At 38.1% G+C, this 22,890-nt stretch overlaps 1 protein-coding gene across 1 annotated transcript in view; it reads right to left on the bottom strand.

Moving 5' to 3' along the window:
* Positions 1 to 22,890, bottom strand: part of RHPN2 (rhophilin, Rho GTPase binding protein 2) — a 33,602-nt gene that overhangs the window by 2,409 nt on the left and 8,303 nt on the right. The window contains exons 3-15 of the mRNA XM_009320326.1: positions 17,970 to 18,085; positions 14,632 to 14,760; positions 11,011 to 11,086; positions 9,896 to 9,973; positions 9,109 to 9,233; positions 8,027 to 8,193; positions 5,566 to 5,753; positions 4,093 to 4,249; positions 3,495 to 3,614; positions 3,203 to 3,397; positions 2,355 to 2,431; positions 1,429 to 1,575; positions 387 to 542 (exon numbers count right to left, since the gene is read on the bottom strand). Of these exons, the coding sequence (XP_009318601.1) occupies positions 387 to 542; positions 1,429 to 1,575; positions 2,355 to 2,431; positions 3,203 to 3,397; positions 3,495 to 3,614; positions 4,093 to 4,249; positions 5,566 to 5,753; positions 8,027 to 8,193; positions 9,109 to 9,233; positions 9,896 to 9,973; positions 11,011 to 11,086; positions 14,632 to 14,760; positions 17,970 to 18,085 (1,731 nt within the window). The remainder of the gene's footprint in view (positions 1 to 386; positions 543 to 1,428; positions 1,576 to 2,354; positions 2,432 to 3,202; positions 3,398 to 3,494; positions 3,615 to 4,092; positions 4,250 to 5,565; positions 5,754 to 8,026; positions 8,194 to 9,108; positions 9,234 to 9,895; positions 9,974 to 11,010; positions 11,087 to 14,631; positions 14,761 to 17,969; positions 18,086 to 22,890) is intronic.

Below are 22,890 nucleotides of genomic sequence, written 5' to 3'. Positions count from 1 at the left end.
AGTCTTGGATGTTCTATTTCATTCCATTATTGTTTCATTGTGGCTTTTCCAATGCTGAACAGGGTAGCACATTCATCCTCTGGGACAAGTTAGGGGAAAATAAAATATGCCCTGGAATTTATAATGCCATTAATCCAAGTAGCTCCACTGCACCACCCCCACCCCCCAACCATTCTTACGCACACAGACTGTACTTTAGCTTGCTCAGTCATGATGATTTAAACAGACTGTTTAAAACTGAACACATGCCTGAATGCTTTATATATTCACTGGTGGAGTGGGATATCTGGCTACATGAAAGTAAACATTAATCAGGGACTGATGCCAGGAAACTGAAAAAACTCTCACATATCCAATCTGCAAAACATATTTGCCTCATTACACACCATAGATGCTGCTGTATCCTGGCAACTGATAACCTCAATCTCAATGGGCTGCTCTCCCACGTTTCTGAATTTTTCCAGCACCTCATTCACTCCAAGCCACTTGCAGTCCACACCACCAACTGAAACAACGTAGTCGCCTTCTTTTAGGCCCATTGACTGTCAAAAAATTTTGCACAGGTTATTATCTGGAATTATGAAGATGTGTAAAATGTTTTTGTTATCATACAGTATCTGCCCTAAAGGCATTTCCCTCTTAGATGCTATAAAACCATTGTCTAGCCAGACACATGGAACAGAAGTGTGTACATAACATAGAAACGTCCAACTTTTTCAAGTATACAAATTACCTATTTGAGTTACCATTGATAAATGTGATTCTGGCATAGTCAAATGCTGGCTCTTTTTATGTCGTTTTTACTTTTCTCCTTAAGTAAATGAAACCTGTTTTTTGCTACCCTGTTTTCCCCCATGAGATATTCTCTCCAGTTTTTACTTTTATTTCTTCGGTATTTTTATTTGTACGTCTGTGGTTGCTTCTGCCTTTCCTATAGCTAAACTGTGCTCATCACTGCATGCTGCTTTATCCCTTTATTTTTTCCCCCCAAAAGAACAACATATTAGAAGCCAATAATATGTTCTTTCCCCTCTTTTTCCTTGGGCATGTGCTACCTTGCCTTCCCTTCCTGATCCTCATCCTTATTGTTGTTGCTACTTTCTAAAGCCTTTATCCCTTCTAAACTTCCTGAATTAGATGGGGAATAACATTTGCTTTTATTATTTGGGACTTTTTATCTATTAAGTGTGAACAGAGGAAGAAATCAACTCTAGTTTAATGTTATGTCAGGGATATGGATACTCTAACATCTAAGGTGTTTATAGCACTGAAAATGTGTTCAGATTATATGAATTGACTATACTGCTGATGTATAGCAGAACTCAATAAATACTCCACACACCAGTACGAACAAGCTAAAGTTACATTTAAAAGATTGCAATGCTAGAGTCCGGAGATAAATTGTTAATATTGCACCAATGTACTTACTGCTGCAGAACAAACTGGATCAAGACAATAAATCTGTACTGGCGAACCTCCTTTAAGACCGAATCCTAGCTCTCCTTCTTCATGGTGGATGTGAATGGTACGTGGAGCCGTCCATCTTTGCTTGGCTGAGAACACTGTCAGCGGGCCCTGGCGGTAACATAGCAGCAGGCACATTATGGTTTACTGTCATTCGTAAGTAAGCATTTCTATTTTTTTAAGTTATAATGCTTTAAGCTCATTTTATGTAGGTTTTACTCATGTTAACTTCCAGCTACTTCCACTGAAATGGAACAGTGAGATTTATCCCAGAAGTTTAAGGTGTGCTCAGCCCTACTTCATGACTGTTCAGGTGATACTTCAAACAGTGGGGTGAGAGCAACTGCCAAGTTGTTCTGAGATCTCTGTTAAGGTGTGCAGAATCTTTTGGCTGCAGCAGGCTCTAAAGTCCTATATTACTCCATTTTGGAGGAGATGAATTGATTCATGAAACATTGCATATTCTGATCCTAACTGCAACTCCCAATTCCCTTTGCCCACTGATACACACAGAGCCACCTGAAAGACTGGCTTTGTAGCATGCAACATTACACATTCTGCATGCCCATCTCCAAGTACTACATGTTTCTCCCCGCCTTTAAGTTGTATACAATTATCCATTGAAACTTCATGGGACTTTTATAAAGGTTATCAAGAATGAATGCTGTGCAAAGCCATACACAAATGGCACTTTTATTCTTTGCTAGTCTCAAGTTGACTTATACCTCTGAAGCTAGGAGCAATCTCTCCAATAACTTCTGAAAAAAAAACCAGTTACTACAGGATCATTTTTTCAGGCTGAAATACTTAAGTCCCTTCCCTCACGTTAGAGTGAATTTATACTTGCTAGCAAAATGACAGAGGTTGGTCAGCATTAGCATGTTACGTACCAGCCTGTGAAAGAAGTCTTTAACTTTCACCTTGGAAAACTGAGGAGCAATTGTTTCTATTTTGTATTCCGTTTTAGCTAAAACAAAAAGAAAAACAAATTAATTTTCTCTCAAGTATTAGTTAAAAGACATACAACTTTCTTTTTCTTGCATTCCAAGCTAGAAAAAAATTTCTCCTAAATTCTTACCAGGCTGTAGAAAAACTCATTTTTGTGAAAATATGTAACACAAATATCTGAATTGCCTTAAAAATATCTTCAGAGCTCATAGTATCAATACAGAAAACTTAAAACAATCCATCCAAACAAAACTATGCTATTCTCCTCTTAAATATTTTTCAAAGAAAAATAAATTAAAAGCCAGCACTCATTCTTTCCCACTGCTTCCAATGAAGAAAGAGCTGGATGAGCTGGACTAAGGTAGGAAGAACCAATAGCAGTGAAATTGAGTTAACAACTTAGACCAGTATAAGAGTTATGCTACAAGAAACAGTTATTAGTTTTCCCCCGTATGATTTTAGCTTTTAAAGTTTCCTCATTTTTTCTAGCTCACAAGATAGTCACCAGAAAAAGCTGAATTCTAAATAATAACCGTTGTTATCTACCCCAGAAAATGGTGTGGCCAGAGACAGAAACACTGTAAAGCAGCTGTAACAAAATTCATTTAACTGTGATTGAGGAAACATGTAAGGAATCTGAACTCAAATGTACAGTATATAACCTGTACATTATTTATATTATGTATGGATACATATTAGATATGTATACATATAAAATAAAGGCATATCCCTATAGAAAGCATATATGTGTATGGTTAGATACCCTTTATTTCTAGCTGTGTATACTTACGAAGGATATCTGGAGCCTGGATTAGACTGAGAAAGTCATCTTCCGTCTCTTGCTGAGCATATTTGAGAAGTGAGCGCTTATGTGCAGCTGTCAAAACCTCTTGAAGAACATCAATGTTTCGAAGCTTTTTGCACAGACCACAGACTCTTAGAGCTTCTTCATGGTAAACAATGGCTTTGCGCAAATGTGCTTTCCCTGAAAAAAATGAGAAACTCTTGGTTGTCCTCCACAGACAATAAATACAAGGTAATTTTCGAACTGTATCTAGTAGCTGTGTGAAACTGGCAGTTACCTAATTGTTTTCTCTGAACTTTGTCCTTTAAAACGGTGAGAACCATCAGTCCTTCAGGCATGTAGTCATACAATTGGGACAAGGCTTTCTCCTGCTGATCTTCATCATCACCGGACTGCACTATAATAATTGATATAGAACATTAACCACCATACATCTCTTGGTGCCCTGTTCCTTTAGGTGTATTGTTGTGTAGTTATTACTACCTTCTCTCCAAATGCAGTCACATATTTTTACACATATATATTGATGGGAATTTCAAGTTTTTAGGACTTTTATCAGTTTTATCATCTGCAGTATGTAAGTAATACATACTTATATGCCAGAACATATTGACAAGAATTGAACAATTTAGTGGCGTATAACAGATATAATATTTCTTTTGTTTCTGCAAAAGTTAGTTTATTGAACTTTCACATTCTTCTGTAAAGGACAAAAAAGCATAGCCTCATATCCGAACGGGAAAATGGCCACAGATTAACATATATTGAAACCCCAAAGTTCCTGACTCCTAGTCTTATTCATAAACACATAAACAATTACAATTTGGTCTAATATTGTTATTTATATGAATATATAGAAAATGTATGATTCTTACATTCATGGTCACACAGAATGGTGGCAATGAAGTAATGCGCCAGAGCTTTGTAATGGTCTGACTTTATTTGTGCCAGTTTAGACCAGGAATAGGGAATATTCTCTTTCACTGGTTCCTGATTCATTGCAGTGTTAACCAGCATGTAAACCTCTCCCACCTAAAATAAAGCACAGAATTGAAGTATGAGAATTTAACATTAGTTATTAGGAGTTCAAGTAAGGGATATTATATTCAGCCTTAAGATAATTTCATGTGCATCACATCGAGGGGAGGGGGGGAGGGAATGGTTAGGGCTGGAAATAAGCTTTGAGAAAATTTGGAATTCCATCTCTGATTTTTCCCTTACAAGAAAAGTAAATCAATTATGACAAGAACAGATGGACTAAGTCAGTCAATCTATATGGCTTCAGAGTTCAATCAGAACACCATATAATAAATGGTTTTTAATTTACAAATACATCTCATCAGGTTAATTCAGCTGAGAAAAAGCGTGAAGCATACTCATACAGTAGGTTTGTGCTTCATTTCTGAAACTGCGGAGTAATATCTAGCCTTAAGTTTGTGTGGTCTAGTTAAAACTGGGCTACTATCCTTTATGCAGAGGAAATAAAATAGTTTTTCAAGCAGTGAATGCTGCTTTAATGGATCAAACAACTCCACCTGGCAGAATCCAAAATTCTTTCCCCTGCAGCTGATCAATCCTACAGATAAGTCAGGGTGGCTTTACAGGATTGGTAGGATAGGCTTTGCCCATTTATCTAGCGTGGAACCAATTACGTATCTTCTACTCTGAAATGGCTCAGAAAGCATATTCGTATCTTGTTAGCATACCCAATTTTTGGTGTCAACAACCTCAATCAAGTATGAACACTACCTCCTGGGGCACAGCCTGCCTCTCCACTTTTCAGCCAAGTCCCAAGACAGCTCTGCAGCTACCAATCTGACTCTGCTCATCAGGGTCCTTCACCCAGTTACAATTTAGTTATTCTTTTGGACTTAAGCTTTTTAGGTTTGCATAACCTCCAGCTGCTGGGAAATAACAGACAGGTTGTGTTCAATACTTAACAGAGAACTATACAAACAACCCCGTCCTTTTATATGTTGCTTTGTGGACAAGATCTGTACTGTTTGAAAGAGCAATATGATAAATAGCTTGTAAAAAGCCTTCAGCCAGTTCACTGCCCAAGTGTTCCAGTGTGTTTCTATTAAAACTTCATCAATTATGAATTAAAAACAAATCATAACGGTTCTAAAATAATTATATTTAAATTGCAGCTATTTGCATTTTAATCTTCTGAAAGGTTGTGATTCTCATTGTAGCTTGTGAGGTGTCCCTTATTACTTTTGGTTTTCAGTAACGGTTGTTAGCATTTAGGTTTAATAAATTCTGTTAGTATTACTAGAGGCTGTAGCTAGTAACATGGCACTGTAAACAGTTATTTGAAAGACTAAGTTTTAAGTCTCATATTTTACCTTGGCAACTTCCTGTGTCATTTTCACTAGTGTGAAAAACTCATTGCGTATTCCAGGAAGACCAATCTGCTCAAAAACACACTCCTGAGCTTGTGCAAGCATCATTTTTACTAGTACGTTCAGCATAGCTGGGCTCATATCATAACTTGGTGTGTGAGTAAAGGTCTCCTTTAAGTAGCTTAGGACTCCTGAAATTACAAAATGGTTTTGTCAGCATTACAAAGACAGAAACAAGTGAACTTAATTCTAGCATGTACCATAATAATTAAGATTGAAAGCATGCTTTCTAGTATTGCACTATAGCAATCTGAAGGGATTCTTAGTAGACATGAAATTAAACTGACCTACAGGTTTTGCTTTGCATTCCCATCAAAAATCTCCAGGCACAGTTCTCAAAATTACTATTCAGAAGAGCAACAGAAGCTGCAAGTTTTAAGGGCAGTACCTTCAGATTTGCTTATAACAGTTCTTGTGATTGACCGTAAAGCTGTGCTGAACTGAATGCGACTTGTACTTGGGAGTGGTAGGCTAGGGCTTTTACATAGGACAGAAAGAAACAGAAATCTGCGCCACTATAAGGAGGTGACAGTAGAGCCCTTGGATGGAAGGAAAAACCACAAACATATAAACTTAATTAATTAAGAGTCTCCTTTTCAGATGCTGCTAAGTGCATTGTGTGTCCCAGTGAAAGCTCAGTTCCATCCCTGTAAGTAAACTAGAACAGTATATTTAATAGGATAAAATTAGATTCTGCTCTAGACATTTGGTTCTACCAACATATTAATCGTTTCTATCATTTATCAAATTAAAAACAAACACTAACTGTAGTGCAAACATTAAGTTAACAGTTTCACGGATGGAAGCGTAACCTTCAGCATGCACGTCATCCAACTGGTTTAGTGAGTTCTACTAGCCTGCTAATTGCTGATAATACTACAAAAGTGTAACGATAAGACCTCTGCTTTTTAAATGTCTCATCTTCTGTAATCTTAATTCTTGCCACTCATTCAGTTCTGGCCATGTTGTGCTGCATTTTCCTATATCAGTTTCTGAGATTTTTCATTTTTTATGTATCTTTTAACTTATTAGTATGCCCTTACACAAATTTGCATTATGGCCGTCTCTGCCTTTTTGCACCAGAAAACCCCCCTGCCCCTTGCCAGGCACATCCCAAGTACTGATAGAGTGCCCTACTGAAAGGAACTGAAAGTACGGGGAGGGGCAGATTTTTTTTCATTCTCAACGTATTTCTGCTTATGCAGTAAGCATATACACACTGAGAGCTTTGTTGAGGATAAACTCTGTGCAACATTTTCCATTCAGCACAGAGAAACGGTTAATGCTCTATATCATGTCTCTACCAACATAATGAACAGTGTTACGGAGCCGTGCACAGGTACAATGAAATGCCTCCTGAGCACATTGCTTTGGGGCCCTGCAAAGGTACTGTGGTAGCAAATGATGCATTTCAATTTGTGAATTAATTCTGTTCTGCAAATACGTTGAAGTGAAAAGCAGTGATGTTTTATTTGCAAAATGGAAGAAGCAGCAGCAAAATGGAGAAATTTCTCAAGTACTGAAATTTTTTAGATGAAATACAAAGGTTGAAAAAACAATTTATTTAATAAATGCATGAAGAAATACTATCAAATTTTTTTTGATAGCTGTGTATTCAAGAGGGGTTTTATGACAATCTAACACTGTGGTCCTCAGTTTGTAGCTGATAAAGCTACTCATACAGTGGAAACCAGTAGCCACAGACTGTTAGTGCAGAAATAGATCTTATAGTACATATTAATTACATAGGTCATGTCTTTAAGCATTATGCATAGCACAGATGACATTTACAAAAAAATTAGAAAATCTACTTGGAAAAAAACCAAAACAAAAGCTTGTATAACATCTTAGTTCAAGGGATATGATTCCCTTTATTAGAATTTGTATTTTTCTTCGCTTGGGACACAGATTGGTTGATTATTTTGAACCTGTTTGCCTTTGGAATCTGTGGAAAATAGGTAGTCAACTTCCAATGAATTGCAAATTTCACCAGAGAACACAGTAAGTTTAATTGTGAAGAGACCATATGGAAAACTAGGTTTTAAGCCCTTTATCAACCCTTTAAATTGTTTCTTGTACAGATTTTACACCAGTGTAATATCACTGAGGTAAAAGCAGCTATGTTGGTGAAACAAAGAATGAACAGTGAAGCAGTTAATGTTAGGGCTATTACTCGGACCTTTGAACTGCAGTTCATTAATCGTTAACCACAGCATTCACTGTCTTTATCTGCATGTTCAGACTACTGTTCCAGGTTTTGAATTAAAGCTTCATCTCAGCTCTTCACTAGTCTTCTTGAATTTCCCTATTCCTCCTTTTTTGGGTAATGCAGAAATCTGCAGGATGTCAGGATGAGATTAGGAACATTTGCATAAAGACCTTCCCAATATTTTTAAATTTGTACCTGCAGCTCTCTGAAAAGCATCAACAGCATTTTCAAGTCCAGCCTGGGTCTGACGATTGCATCTTGTTCCAATCTGGGTGTAAAGGGCTCCAATGTTAAATAAAATACTAGCTTTTTCAAGCAACAGGTTTTGCTGACACACTGGGACACCTGTGAAGGAATCATACCTTGGGAAACAAATATTAGAAGAAGCGTTAAGATTAGCAGAGTCCATTGAAACAACAGGTATTTTCATTCTGATTTTCCAAAAAAGCAGTGGAATTCTTAATAATTGTTCTGCTACAGTGAAAATGAAGGTGAATAGAAATACCATTATGTACTGTGAGGACAATCTAAGTGCTGCAAGCCAGAGAATGGCTTTATTTGAGGCTTAGTTTTTGGCAGGTTTTACAGCAGTACCTCCGTAAGCATATTTTATCTAACTCAGAAGTGCATAGAAAACTAAGCCTTTCACAGAGGCTGAGAGTATACTGGGGAAGTATACATATGTGCTGCTATGTTCTCGTACTTAGATGTTGCCAAAGATCAGCTATTGGCATGGTCAGATCCTCTATAAGCTTGTGTTTTAGAGTTTGTTCTTGCAGTTATGACTAAAAATTTAACAGTTCCTCTTGGCTGCATGGTAGTCATCTTTTTTCATCATAAAAATAAAAATTCTGAATTCAGAGTCAAACTTTGCTCATAGATGTAGTAAACACTCCACTGCCCAAATGCTCTTCTTAACAAATTGAAGGAGGAAAATTAAAGTCTGACCCATTCCCCATCTGCTTCATGCACCAAGGTTCAGAGTCCAGGAAACATCTGCAGTTGTCCAAAATTAAGATTATTCTCTCTCTTTTTCCCTTGTGCTAACCTGTAGCCCAAATCATAATCTAGCCAATGGCTTCACTCTAAGCATGAAAAGGGCGTACTGTATTCAGGTTTACTCTTAACACTAAAAAAAAAAAAATTTGACAACACACGTTGCAGGGAGTGGGGGGCGGAAACATGCTGACATGCTTCAATTTAAGCAGAAGACAGTTAATGATTAACAGTGTTCTGGAAAAAAAAAGACAAAAGATGGACACGAACTACACACTTACCATGTAAATAAAACTCCCATGTGCCTGGTGGGTGGGAAAAATCTGTTTTCTACATAACCAAGTTGAAGGAAATAGCTTATCAACATCTCGATGCCAGCTTCATCTCGGCTAGGAGTGCGGCAGGCCTTAAAATACAACAGATTAAAGTGTATTCTGTTGAGTTACAGGATGAATACTGAAACACCAAGGATAAAGCTCTGCTTCCCTTGGACTTCTGCATATCATAGAAATGTGTGGAATCTGAGAACAGTAAGCTTAAGGCCATATGGATGCATTCCAAATAAGAGTTTTTCAGTTGCACATAACCTTTAAGGAAGCAGAGAGTATCTGTTTGGCAAGTCGCAGAGTTAATTAAAGATTGTAGGTGTTTTATGAAAGCTACAAAGAAAGTTTAAGTTTCTAGTATAATACAGGAAACACAATAGTTAGAAGTAACCACCATTCTACTACAGTCTTTTGCCAGATGCATTCACTTCAACACTCTTCCTGCTAAATTTAAAATAATTTAAAGTAAAGAAAGTAGGTAAGACAAATCTTAGATTTACAAGGTTTAAAAAGTTGTGTCACTAGCTCGATCACTTTGCATAACTTCATCTTTTTCTTCACTTGTTCTTTACTCAGATTGTAAAGCTCTTGGACAATGGAGATTCATGTTCCATATCTCAGAAATGAAGTCAATAAGAATATGGTAAGTTATAAGTAATAGTGGCATATTCTGATTCCATACAAATGTTGTTATTTACAACTGTAGATTAAAAGACCTCATGGTATGCCATACTTAACTTACTTGTCTCAGATCCATGAGATCTGCTATTTCGTCTTCATACTCAGAACTGTCTTCACTATAATGTTCCAGAATAAAGTCCTAAAAAAAAAAAAAAGGAAAAAAATTGGAATATCTAAAATTAACCTAAACTATTCATCAATTTCTTTCTGCAGCTGCAAACAGTACAAAATTGATTCAGTTGTGATTTGCATGTTGTCTACTCCCTTCCAGTCCACAGTATAGTAACATATAGCAGTGAGACTACAAAAAGACAATAAAACTAATAATTTGATTTGGTATCCAAGACAAGAAATTTCAGTCTGATGTAAAGGAACCAAACACCTATTACATCAACTCCATTGGGTTTTAAAACAACAACACTTAGTGGTTTTGAAAGCGACAAATGAACCCTGTTAGCTAAAACAACAAGGGAATCAAGTGACCATAAAAACTTGTTACCAGAAAGAGACTGCCAAATTCTTGTCAGCTATATTAGTGCAATTCCACTTAAATTAACAAAGCTGAGATGGCATAAAGTGGTACCATAATTTGACCATGGAGATTAACCTACAGAAGTAAAAGCAGAGACAAATGCTACGGTGATATAAGATGATTTACCATGAGATAAAATCTACATTGCATAATACACAGTAAGTAGTCCAAAAAAAGTACAGAAGGTGGCTCAAATAGCCAGCAAAGTGTATTAGCCAACAAACAAGCAGTGTTAATGCTGCAACACTGCTTCCCAACTGAGCTAGCTTGGTTAGTGCAGGTTGGAGTATCACTGCGTTATGCTGAGTAAAACCTTAATTACTACTTCCTTTCACACTTAGAGTAGTAATCAATAGTCTTATTGGAACCAAAAAATGTAGAAGGATTCTTTTATTCTCTTTGGTTTAACTCTACTGTCTCTACAGGGGGATTTCTTATAACATTTTCTGACTTCTTGTCCTAGTGAGATATTAGCAATGACCCAAATAATTGGTGGTTAATTTTTAAACACATTGTGATCTCAGTTTTAGGGCAAATAAAACAAAAAATAATTTGTACTAAATTACTTCTGCGTTTTTAAACAAATCTGAAATGGAAGTTATTTCTGTTAACTATCCATTCTGAAATGTGTCTCTGAAATTTACCTTGAGGGGGAGTGTAAAGTCCACTTCTTTGGTTTCCTTCAGGCCAAGAGGTACCAAGGGAATGCTGAAAGTCTCTCTATGGAAAAAAACAAAAAGATTCAGAAATATTTGTTTTCTGTTTGTCTGTTGATAAGATAATAACTTTTGTTTCATTTGATGACAGAAAGTTAGTATGCTGATGGGTGTTCAGGTAAAAGGTACATAGTTTACAACAGTTCCTTCCTGTCCAAGAAAGTCTACTTAATGGCCTATGACGCCTCAAGAAAAGAGTGAGGAAAGCTACTTGCCTGCGCTTTTTTTTTTTCATTTAAGCCTATTTTTCCTTCAAAGGAAAGAAAAGGAGACTCTCAAAGGCTGGCTTACTGCAATTTAGCTCAACCTTTATACACCTGCACAAGATATATGGACAGAAAACAGCTCCACAGCTACTAGGAGATCTGCCATGGTAAGAGCTATGGTAATCATCAATAGTTATCATCAGTATTTTACATGCTACCAATGGATTCATATGTAGAAGTGATGTGTATCTAACACGGGGAAAAGCAGGGCCAAAGTATACCAACTTTAACAGTGAAAGATCTAAGACTAGAAAGTCTGAGAACTACTTAGTTTGCAGACAATGCTAGGTGTTAACCTCTAAACAAGTCGACTCTAAAATATCAAAGGGCAATAAGGATGAGAACTGTGACTTAAAAAAAATCTGATCCTCAAGCGAATACACATCTGTATCACAGACTTAAACCCGGATCATATTAGTAAACAATGCTAGCTAATAAGACTATTAAGAACTCAAGAGCACCATTTATCCCTCAAAAACTACATATAATGCTCTTCCACTAAGCATATTACCCAATTATAAAAAAGAAAGATCAGAATTGCTTCCAGATACATAGTTTGTTGAGTAGGTTTAACGGATCAGTATCAGGCAATTAAAAGGTTTATCTGACATTTTCCTTTTTCCTGAAAACAACTGATTGACTCTCTAATCATTGTTTAGAGCGTTCCATTACCAACTACAAAATCCTATGGGTGAGATTCATTTATGGTCTTAGCAGCAAAGCCAGCAAAATCACTTTCTTACTGGTGAAAACTCCGCCTCAGAAGGGTGGGAGTAGGAGCGCAGCTTCCTCAGCAGAGGAAGAGTCCTTAAACTGGTTGGCATGATCCAGAAAGTGGCTCTGCTAGCTTGAAAAGGACTTCCAGGATACAGAGCCAAAACACCACTGCAGGTAGTGCAAATGATCTGATTTCTGACGATGCTTTTAGGACAAACCACAACACTTTTACAACAGATTATATCAAGACTTTTTCCCCAAAAGGAAGTGAGACATAGGCAAAAGAAATCCTAATTTACTGATTTAATGAATTCTAGTACCACCCATGGTCCCTGTAGACACCAGCATTTGTCATTCAAAGGAACTGAATTTCTATTTTTTAAGTTTCCAAGGTGCCACACCCATGGAGTCAACATTATGGGGGCATTGAACAGTTAGGGAGGTGATCCTGGATTTCCTGAACTGAGTAAAAATAGCGTCACGCTTCTCAATCCAGCTGAGATGTGTGGAAGTACTGGGAAGGCCAACCCTTCAGACTGGTGTAACGTAGTAACATGGGTGTGACCTCATGTTGATGACTGTGCACAATAGATTCAGAGAGCAACTATTAATAGCTATTTGCTATTAAAGGCTGAAGAGCAGTTACAGAGGGAGTGAATTATTTTAGCTGATGGAACATAAAAAGCATTTAGAGCTTAGAATGAACAGCATCAGGAAGGTAAAACACCCTTCAAAACAGACTGGGGAAATAGGATCAGGAGAGAATAAAAAGCATACTACTGTCCAGCCGCAAGGCTTCTACCTGCCTTGGGGCCTGACCTACGGCTCACCCTTCATTGAGAATCCAAATATTTCAAATATTCTTTAGCTAGAAGAAAGACTAGTACTTGTGGAGTCTTGCTCTAATTCCCACAGCCATGGTGGGATGCTCACATGCATCTATGAAGACTGGTAAAATTTTGAACAAAAAACATTTTCACATCACATAGTTGTCAAAGTTTGACATGGGGGTGGAGGGCAGGAACTTTAGCACAAGTTTCTCTTCGAGAAAAATGAAACATTGATATTTTGCATGAGGTCAGCATTTAGTTGAAAGATACCTCACTGGAAATGTGCTTAGTCCCTCTACATAAGAATTCCTTGTAGTCCACCTGGAAGTTAACACCTAACTGAGAATAGTGCTAAGAGGGACCCAAAATTATACCCCCTTCATATGAAGCTGTGCTGGTTTTGGCTGGGATAGAGTTAGTTTTCTTTGTAGTAGCTAATATAGGGCTCTGTTTTGGATTTGTGCTGGAAACAGTGCTGATAATACAGGGATGTTTCAGTTACTGCTGAGCAGTGCTTACACAGAGTCGAGGCCTTTTCTGCCTCTCACCCCACCCCACCAGCGAGGAGGCTGGGGGTGCACAAGGAGCTGGGAGGGGACACAGCCGGGACAGCTGACCCCAGCTGCCCAAAGGGATATCCCACACCATATGACGTCGTGCTCAGCATATAAAGCTGGGGGAAGAAGAAGGAAGGGGGGGACATTCAGAGTGATGGCGTTTGTCTTCCCAAGTAACCTTATGTGTGATGAAGCCCTGCTTTCCTGGAGATGGCTGAACACTCCTGCCCATGGGAAGGAGTGAATGGATTCCGTGTTTTGCTTTGCTTGCGTGCGCCGCTTTTGCTTTCCCTATTGAACTGTCTTTATCTCAGCCCACGAATTTTCTCACTTTTACCCTTCTGATTCTCTCCCCCATCCCACCGGGGGGAGTGAGCAAGCAGCTGTGTGGTGCTTAGATGCGGGCTGGGGTTAAACCATGACAGAAGTGCTTCAATTTGTGTCTTGAGCTGCTAATGTTAATCAAATAGTAAATGTTTAGTTTTAGGAGCAACAAGACATCTAACTGACACTGAAATCATTGCAGTATTCAGGCAATGAATAATCTTTAACTTTGAAGTTTTCTCTTTGAGGAATCCATTGCAATTTGAATTTAGTGCACTCTTTAAAGTTGGAAAAATATCTTGGAACAATTCCAACTTCATCTACTAAAAATTTATCTATTTTAGCCAGCTAATTTATGAATTTCTATCACTGAAGTGCACACCTTAAAGATTACCTCAAAGTCTGCCCTGAGCTCCAAATCGGTGTTGGGCTTCTACTCTCCAGCTAAAGAGAGGACTGTTGTATGCACTGCATTTGAGAACAGATATTATATCACTAGGTTTGCTCACTCCAGAATGCACTGAACCAATTAGCCATTCTAGTACTGGAAGTTCTGCTAGGTGCCATGTATCTCCCCATAAAGCTGCAAGAGCTTTCAGTTCTTGCAATACTTTCCTCCACGAAGGAACTCCGTATCTAAGGATCAGTGGTACATACCTTTCTCAAGTGAAAGACAAATATGCAGACTAACCCTTAGTCAACAAAATCTACCATCAAAAATGTTCTCTTCCTATCGAGCTCTCTGTTCTTTCACGCAATTATCGTCCAGCATTCACACTCACCTAGAAACAATTTTGTTTCCAGTGGTAAACAGAAGGATCTGTTAATTATTGAGTAACTTAGCTTTATACTTACTCTGTATTTTGATAAACTTCTACTGAGATATTAAGTCCTTCCAATTCCTCCTTTAAGATCTGCAGGTCTGAGTTTACAAAACTCAGTTCCAGCAGTACCTGCTCTCGTACTTTGTTGTTGGTGGTTGCTCTGCAGAAAGAAAGAGACGTATAATTTTTTTATTGCTGAGGAAAAGCTTTTGTACATAAGCTTGGTTGACCCCCTTGCTAGCATTCTCAGCATTTTTAAGATTTTTTTTTTTTTTTTATCTCCTTAAGAGATGATACAAGAGCTCATGTTTCAGAATTTATTAGGTTTTTCTGTCAAGAGAGAGCCTGGGATAGTTTCCAAATAACAGCACGCAGGTACATAGAAGGTTTGCTATGTGCTAAATTTTTTTTCTGTGATTAAGAGTCAGGCTTATTTTCAGATACATTAATCAACAAAACTAAAGCATCTTAAACAGAATCACTATCCTATTTTTTGGATTATGTGATCTTTTCCTAGAAGAAGATATGAGGGTGGAGGTGGGGAGAGTCAGGAGATATTTTTTCAAAAGAGACTTCCCCACTTTATAAATTGAATAATGATTTGTTGAGACCTCTATCTTAAGAATAAAAGAAAACAACTTTCCCATAAAACTGTTACTACAGAATGTTTTACAACCAAATATACAGGTAGAAAGATATTTCTTTTTAATACAATACAATTTTCTCTATATTTTTTTTTGTCGGATGCAAATAGGATTTTTTTGTTTGCTTGTTTCCTTTGCCATTTATATATTTACATGACAACGTTTTGAACTGCCAGCACAGTGGATGTTAGTGTTTAGCCCCCCAGAGCATTTCTGTGTAATTTCTTATTTGTGTATTTCAGGATATTATATCACTATTTCTAACCTGATTCTCCATACAGTATTACTGTTTGCAAGAGACTTAAACTGTTATCTATAACCACAGGTATGAGTTTAAGATAAAAGGCCTTGATCCATATCCAGGCTTAAGATACTGTACTCCTATATTAGAGAGTCCAAATCATTAGAGAATAACAAACTTGTTTTAAGTTTGCAGCATTTTGCATTTAGCTATATTTTAAGATAAAATTCACCCATATAAATATTTATGAACAACCCTCTCCTACATCTAGGCTCCCCTTGGAACAATCCTCCAGTTTTATGGAGCAGCTTGGTGAAGAACTAGTTATTCCACGGCTAAAATTCTAAGCTTGTACTTCACATTATAAATATGCATTATCTGTGAATTTTCTATGCTGTACTTTATTGAACACCTGAGATTGCTTAAATTAAACAATGTTAACATCTGCTGCCTGCATAAGCCAAACTGGACACAAATTCAGGGTGGAGTGGATCTTCCTTGATAAAGGCAGCACCACCACCAGTTTATGGGCGAGCTGCGACGCTAGCAGCAATTTAATTATGATGTTATTAAGGCTCCATGTTTGGTCTAACTTACCGTCCTCCACAGGAGGGATTCTAATATCTTTCTCAGAAGCCCCAGTGGTCCATCTTGGTGAACTTCTCTAATAGGGCTATATTGCTTTCAACATCCATGCCAATTTAGAGTTAATTTGATTACCTTTTCATGTTGTTGCACTGTAGACGTACTTTGTCATGACAAATAGCAACAGGGGCAATGTGATATCCTTGAGATCCACATAACTCTACTCGGAATTCAGTTTTAACTCAGAACTTCCAGAACAAAAAGACAATGAAAAAGGAGAGGGTGACTTTCAGAGTCTTTGCACTATATGGATCATTTGTTTCAAGCCTAGCATTTACTTTCAGCCGAAAGTAAAGAAACCCACATTTCCAGTTTTTTTCTCAAGTCCTATTGCAGAAGGCTCCTTGTGGACAGCAATTGGTTTGCTTCTTTTAGAACTTGATGAAATGCAAATAGAATCGGAACATATAAAGCTCATTTATTCGTGTTTTTCCTTAGGAGACTATAAATACATCTAATCATGTGAACTATCTAGTGGTCAGGTTACTTTTAAAATTGCTTCTTTCAAAGAGCTAACAAGTTTTAACAGTAACAGGTGTAAATTCATTTTAGATTTTTAATAACTTAGGAATCAGTCTGATCCTCTACTCTTCCAACAGGCTTAGTTCCCACTAAGCAACTTCAGTATTTCAGCAGTTAAATCAGGAGCCAAACTTTAGGACATCTTTAGGTTGAATGTTAGAGTAACCAGTGTTCACATTAGATACTACCCATCTCTTTAGCCTTTCCAAAACACTCCCGAGTTGGCATGCAGAAACATCTACTGAATGAACAGTGTTTAGTTTCAAAAGCAGATACAAGGATTTCGCTATGCATACAGAAGGTAGCAAAAGAGCCTAAGTCTTACTCCTTAAGTCAATTATCAGAAAACAAAGCAAAATGTAGTCAGTCACAGAGGCTAAAACTACATAAGCTTTGGACCTATCACCTCTTGCCAAGCATGGAGATAAAGGCAGGTGACAGGCAAAGGGCAACCTATCAGTTAATGGCAAGTTTAAGAAAAGTGAATTCTAAGTGCAAGCATTTGCACTTCTCTAAGGGAAGTATATTGACTATTTTGTTCTCGGAGACCCATTGTTCCTCCAGCTGCAGAGAAACAGACACTATAGGAGACTATTGCAGATGAGTATTGGGGAAATTTTCAGCTACAGGACTGTTTGCTAAGCAGTTAATCACAGGATGCAATAGCCTCAAGATAGGGTCAACATTAGGCTATTTCTGTGGGGACAGCCACATAAGAAACTGTCTTAAAAAAAGATTTGGTGGGCAAAACATAACAAATAAAGGACAAAGTCTCTTCCAGTTACCTCAAACTGTAGGAGAATTTGGTGGCAATTGTAACCCAGCTCAAATTAGATGTGTGCTACCCTGCTGCTCCTATATCACCACTACATGGAATAAATAAGGCAACTGATGGTCCTTTCCACTGCAGAGCACAGATCTAACAGATCTTGGAAAAAGCAACAGCATAATGACAATACCTTTATTTGATTTAAGGTGTAAAGAAGGACTCATTACAATATTCAGCAAGGTTCACTTGCCATTATCACTACCAATAAAGCTGATCAAACTGAGCAACATAAGATAGTCTAACATTCAGCTCATTTGCTACAACACAGCAGCTTTGAAAGTGCACTTTATAGCAGGTAGTAACTCTATAGAGCTACAGCATTAAAAAAACTCCAGGGAGATTCACAAACATCCAGCAGTAATTTATGCAGCATGTTAGGGGAGCGGTTAGGCGGACTGGGAAAAAGCAATAGCTAAGAGACTTAAAAAAATTTTTTAAAAAGTAATTTTGTTGCTCAGGCAAGAGAACTAGGAAGTCACAACACATACCTTAAAAGATTTTCAGCACCAGCTCGCATTCTTACTGCTCTTAAGATCTGTTGGTTTAGGACAGCTCTTTGATTTTGCAGTTTGCTTCGACCAGTCTCAGCAAGAGGATTACATCCCTAGAATTAAGGAAACGAGGTTTTTTGTTGCTGTTGGAAGAGACTCTGAAAAAGTAACACTGAATTTGCATGAACTTTAATGGCATGGGTTCTGCATGAATACAAATTAACTACATTGACACCAGTGATGAATGACTGACAGTGTCTCTTTTCTCAAACTTGGTCATTAAAAGCAAAAGAGACACCATGACCAAAGCATTTGACATTAAAATCCAGGCAGAAAATATTTGTTTTAAAGCTTATATACACGTATGAGCCAGTCTGTTCTCCCCTAGAAGTCTTTTGAAGCTATTTTCCAATTACAACCAAATTTGACAGCGTGTTAGTAAGTTTCTACGGGTTTCGTAAAAACAGTATCTGGCAAGGCAGTAACTCCTATCAAAGCTTCTGCTTAAACTTTGCAAAATATCAGAGTTCCATACTGGAATATATGCAGCCTTGAAATACAACTCTGTCAGAAAACAGGCTTTGGTCACACCACTGCTCACAGTTTTAAGAACCTTTCTAAGGATCTCTGCTCTTGTTCCTTCTGGTGCTCAGACCTTCAGTACAGTTCCTACCCCTCCTTCCCTAGGTTCCTCTCTTCACATCTCAAAACTTATTTTTGGCACAGTACTGCTTATCTGCACAGCTCTTCTTCACACCCAGGAAATGCTCTCGGATCTTTAAGTCTACCCTGCCCTAACCCAACAGCGCCTTTGCATACTGCACCAAAAATGTGAAGTATGAATAAGCTTTATAAGTTATTTCATCTGTGTATGTTCACAGTGCCAGATGCAAATGATTTATCCGCTCATTAGTTTTTCTTGTTACCTGTTGGCCAAATGAAGATTATACACTGACAGCTCAGTAACAAGTAAGATGGGAAATGGAATAATATAAGATGGGATAAGATAAGATGGGATATGGAATAATAGAGCTTGACAGGGTAAGATGATGATTATACCTTCAGAAAATCATCAGATTAAGCGCTTAAAAAGCAAAGCATGAAATCCAGAATTCACAAGAATTCTCCTGTCTACATGCATACCTTACACAAGCACAGGACAAACTACTGCAACCCGTGTTTGAGCAGGACTGAGCCACTATATTCTGGTGAGCACTGATAAGCTAAAACTGTTACAGATGAATAGGACTGCATGTTTGTCTTTTTTTTTTTTCTTCCAAGGGAAACACAATCTTAACACCTTTTTTAAATAGGTTCGAAGTTTCACTTCCACCTTTTTTATTCTTTGCCCCACCCCCTCTTTTTTTTAAAGTATCAAAGGTCTTTGAACATTAATACTCATTTATAGCCAACCAGCACATCCCTGCAGCCTTAACTACTGATTCTGAAGCAAATAAGACCACTCTGTTTTAAGGCTTACCCTTAAATAAAGCATGTCCTTTTGAGTGGCCTTGCAGGGTATCATTACAAAGCTTATCAGGGTCCTACTAGATTGTGCATTACACAAGAAGGAGGCTCAGATCTGCGTGATACAAGTCTTCCCTCAAGTACTCCAGCCACTAAATTATGCACTATTTTGGACCTCTTCCTCTTAGTTTTGACTAGAAAAATTTGGTTTTGATATAATAGCATTTAAAAATCTCTCAACAAGCTCTAATTATGAGTGGTCAGGCAATGACATACCAGCACAACAAAAGCAAGTATTTAAATAGAACATGAAGTTCTAATCATCTATTTGAAGTTCAGTTCTTATTTGGGTTGGCAAGTAAAGGCAAATTGACTTGACAATAGAGAAATGAGCTGATCAATCCAGATTACACTAGTTCAACTGAGAAAGCACATAGCCTAATATTGTCAATTTTAAATCCCTAGTTTGAAAAGTTGTAATAAATAGGAAAAATGACAGGAAGCTCATGCAAACATCTTCAGAAGCATCGTTTGCCAGATAACTTGAAAAAACATGCCACAGTAAGTTAGTCTTATTGCAGAAATGTTTCTGCATTGAAATACCAATTACAGCAGAAGCCCAAAACTTGGGTGCGCAATATACGCTCTCTTCGTTGAGAAAGCACTGGCAGCAAGCACAATACATAGAAGATGAACTTCTTACTGGAGAGGACATGCACATGTAGCAAACTCATTCATTCCTCTCAGATTAAAAATAGTCCTTTAACTACCAAATACTTTATGCTCCTTTACACACATTTATACACAGAGACGTAAGCAAGGCACACTTAAAGGTACAACATGGTCTCGTATCCACAAGTTGCTTTCTGCTCTCAGCCTGTTTCTTTTTCTGGGCTGCCACTGTTTTTCCCACTTTGCTTTTTCTTCACTTTGTGTTACATTATCTTTCTCTATTACTGGTATTCAAAGTCCTCTCTCCTTCCATTCTATCCATGCCATTTTTCATTTGAACCTTGCCGATTATTTCCTCTTGCTTTTTGCATTCAGTTTGAATACTTGATTCTCATCTTGGGCCTTTCATCTCTATATCCCTGTATAGGTCCGTGACGCTTTCTTCAAACTTCTTTCTCAATCACTTGGTCCAAGCATCCTTCCTAACATATCCTTGCCTTGCCCTTGTCTTCATTTTCTCTGTAAAGCTGCAGCTTCTTTCCAGAACTCCCTGCCCTTCCTGTGTGCCAAACAAGTTCCATGACATCATTCAAGTACTTTACAGCTCTACTTTTGGGAAATTTTTCAGGAAGATCAACTGCCTGATTCCCAAGCCCATGAAGTTTAGTGTAAGTGGTATGTTTATTTCAGTGGACCTTTGATCAAGCTCCAACCCAGAAATCAAACAAGCTCCCATTGAACGATGAGTGCAAAACTGCAATGATCTTAAACTCTGTGCAAAGAGAAAAAATGGCAGAAATGTTTCCCTGCGTTTCAGGACCAGCCACTAATCTCTGTATGAAGCTTTAATGCAAAAACAGCCCTGGGGCCTAAGAAGACAAGGCACTGACAGACTGAGGCATCCAAATCACCTCCAGTGTGCCTGGAAGTGCTGCACTTTCGTCTCCTTGATGAAAGACTTCTTGTGGATAGAGGAGTCTGTTTTCAGGATAGGCTCACCTGCTGCAAGCATATACCTCCCATTTACTTTTCAAGACCTGTAAGGAACTCGTATTTTACCTTTTGGAAAACGTTGCTTTTTACAACTCCCGCACAGGGGATGGGGCCACTCAGCTAGTTTGTGTTCATTTGCAGGCTTAAAGTCTTTATTGTAATCAGGCTGCCAGAAAAGTGATGGCTATAAGTCTGCATAGAGGACAGTGAAAATAAACAATATCTGCAAAAAAACATGGGAAATACACAATCTGGGGAAGATTCCCCCTTCTGTAAAGCACAAATTCCATGTACTAAAAAGTTATTTAGTAGACAGGTCCAAGAAAGTGCTTCATTTTGTTTTCCTCCACGTAGAAGATCCCTTTCCCAGACAGCATTTTCACTTGGTTCACATTTGGACACAAGAATGTTAATGTTCAGTTCATTACAATATCTGGCAGCCAAACTTCCCAGCGGTTTCCACACCTACTGTTTCATTTCTTGTCAACAGGATGCTAGATGCTTCATTTAATTACTGTTTATTTCTTTGCCGAGCCAAGACAACTTGGAGAGTGACCTGGATTTTACCCTGGCTTATACACTATCAGTAAAATTATTAATTAATAGCAACAAAACCACGGTTATGACTAAGGAAGTTGCAAAAGTGACCAAGAATGGAATATGATTTAAGCTTTCATTGCATGTATTTTGGGGGGGAAAAAAGACAAGTAAATTGAGTAAATCTGCTGTGAAGACAATTCAAATAGTAAACTCAGCTATCAGTTTTAGAGCCTTTTTTCCCCCCTCAGAGCATAGCTGCACTTCATAAGGAAGTGTTTCAAGTGCTTAAATATTATTATCCTTAGCTCCTGAACCAATAAAAGCTTTATAAAACCTAAAGTTCAGTTAGCTAGTTACTTTATGTCTTTCTGCTTGGTTGAATAGCATTGTTGAACTGCAGAATCAGGAAGCTGATATGTTTTTAATATATCATTATCAGGCAAGACCTGCACAAGAGTTATAGATCCTTGCCATATGTTATTTATGTACCTAGTCAGGTAACATCTTGAAAGAAACAGACACCGATACTAGACAAATAAACACGCACCTCCTGGTAAAGGCTGGCCTGTGCAGGGCCTGCATGTTTGATAGCAATCCTCTCACTAATTAACGGGGTGTGCGGACAGATTCCAATGGGATTGCTGCTCATCTCTTGTTAGAACTAATGCCTGAGCTTAGGTGGCAGGATATCCCACTGGGTTTTATTTTTAAGTTTATAAACATTATCCCACACACCTTTATTTGGCAAACAGTTGTGTTATGAATGCCTGTGGGAAAGGTGGGTAATATTCAAGGATCACCTCCTCCAAGCTCAGGAGCGATGCATCCCAACAAAGAGGAAGTCAGGCAAAAATGCCAGGAGGCCTGCATGGATGAACAAGGAGCTCCTGGACAAACTCCAACACAAAAAGGAAGCCTACAGAGGGTGGAAGCAAGGACAGGTAGCCTGGGAGGAATACAGAGCAATTGTCTTGAGTATTTGAGAAGTTGTGGCAGCCTGGTGAAGTTCTCACTGACTGGAAAAGGGGAAACATAACTCCCATTTTTAAAAACGGAAAAAAGGAAGACCCAGGGAACTACAGGCCAGTCAGTTTCACGTCTGTGCCTGGGAAGATCATGGAACAGATCCTCCTGGAAGCTATGCTAAGGCACATGGAGGACAGGGAGGTGATTCGAGACAGCCAGCATGGCTTCACCAAGGGCAAGTCCTGCCTGACTAACCTAGTGGCCTTCTATGATGGAGTGA

This window comes from Pygoscelis adeliae, unplaced genomic scaffold (assembly GCF_000699105.1).
Source record: "Pygoscelis adeliae isolate BGI_AS28 unplaced genomic scaffold, ASM69910v1 Scaffold62, whole genome shotgun sequence".
Lineage (NCBI taxonomy): Eukaryota > Metazoa > Chordata > Aves > Sphenisciformes > Spheniscidae > Pygoscelis > Pygoscelis adeliae.
Note: the sequence above shows the minus strand (reverse complement) of the source record. Positions and strands in the feature narration are given on the sequence as shown.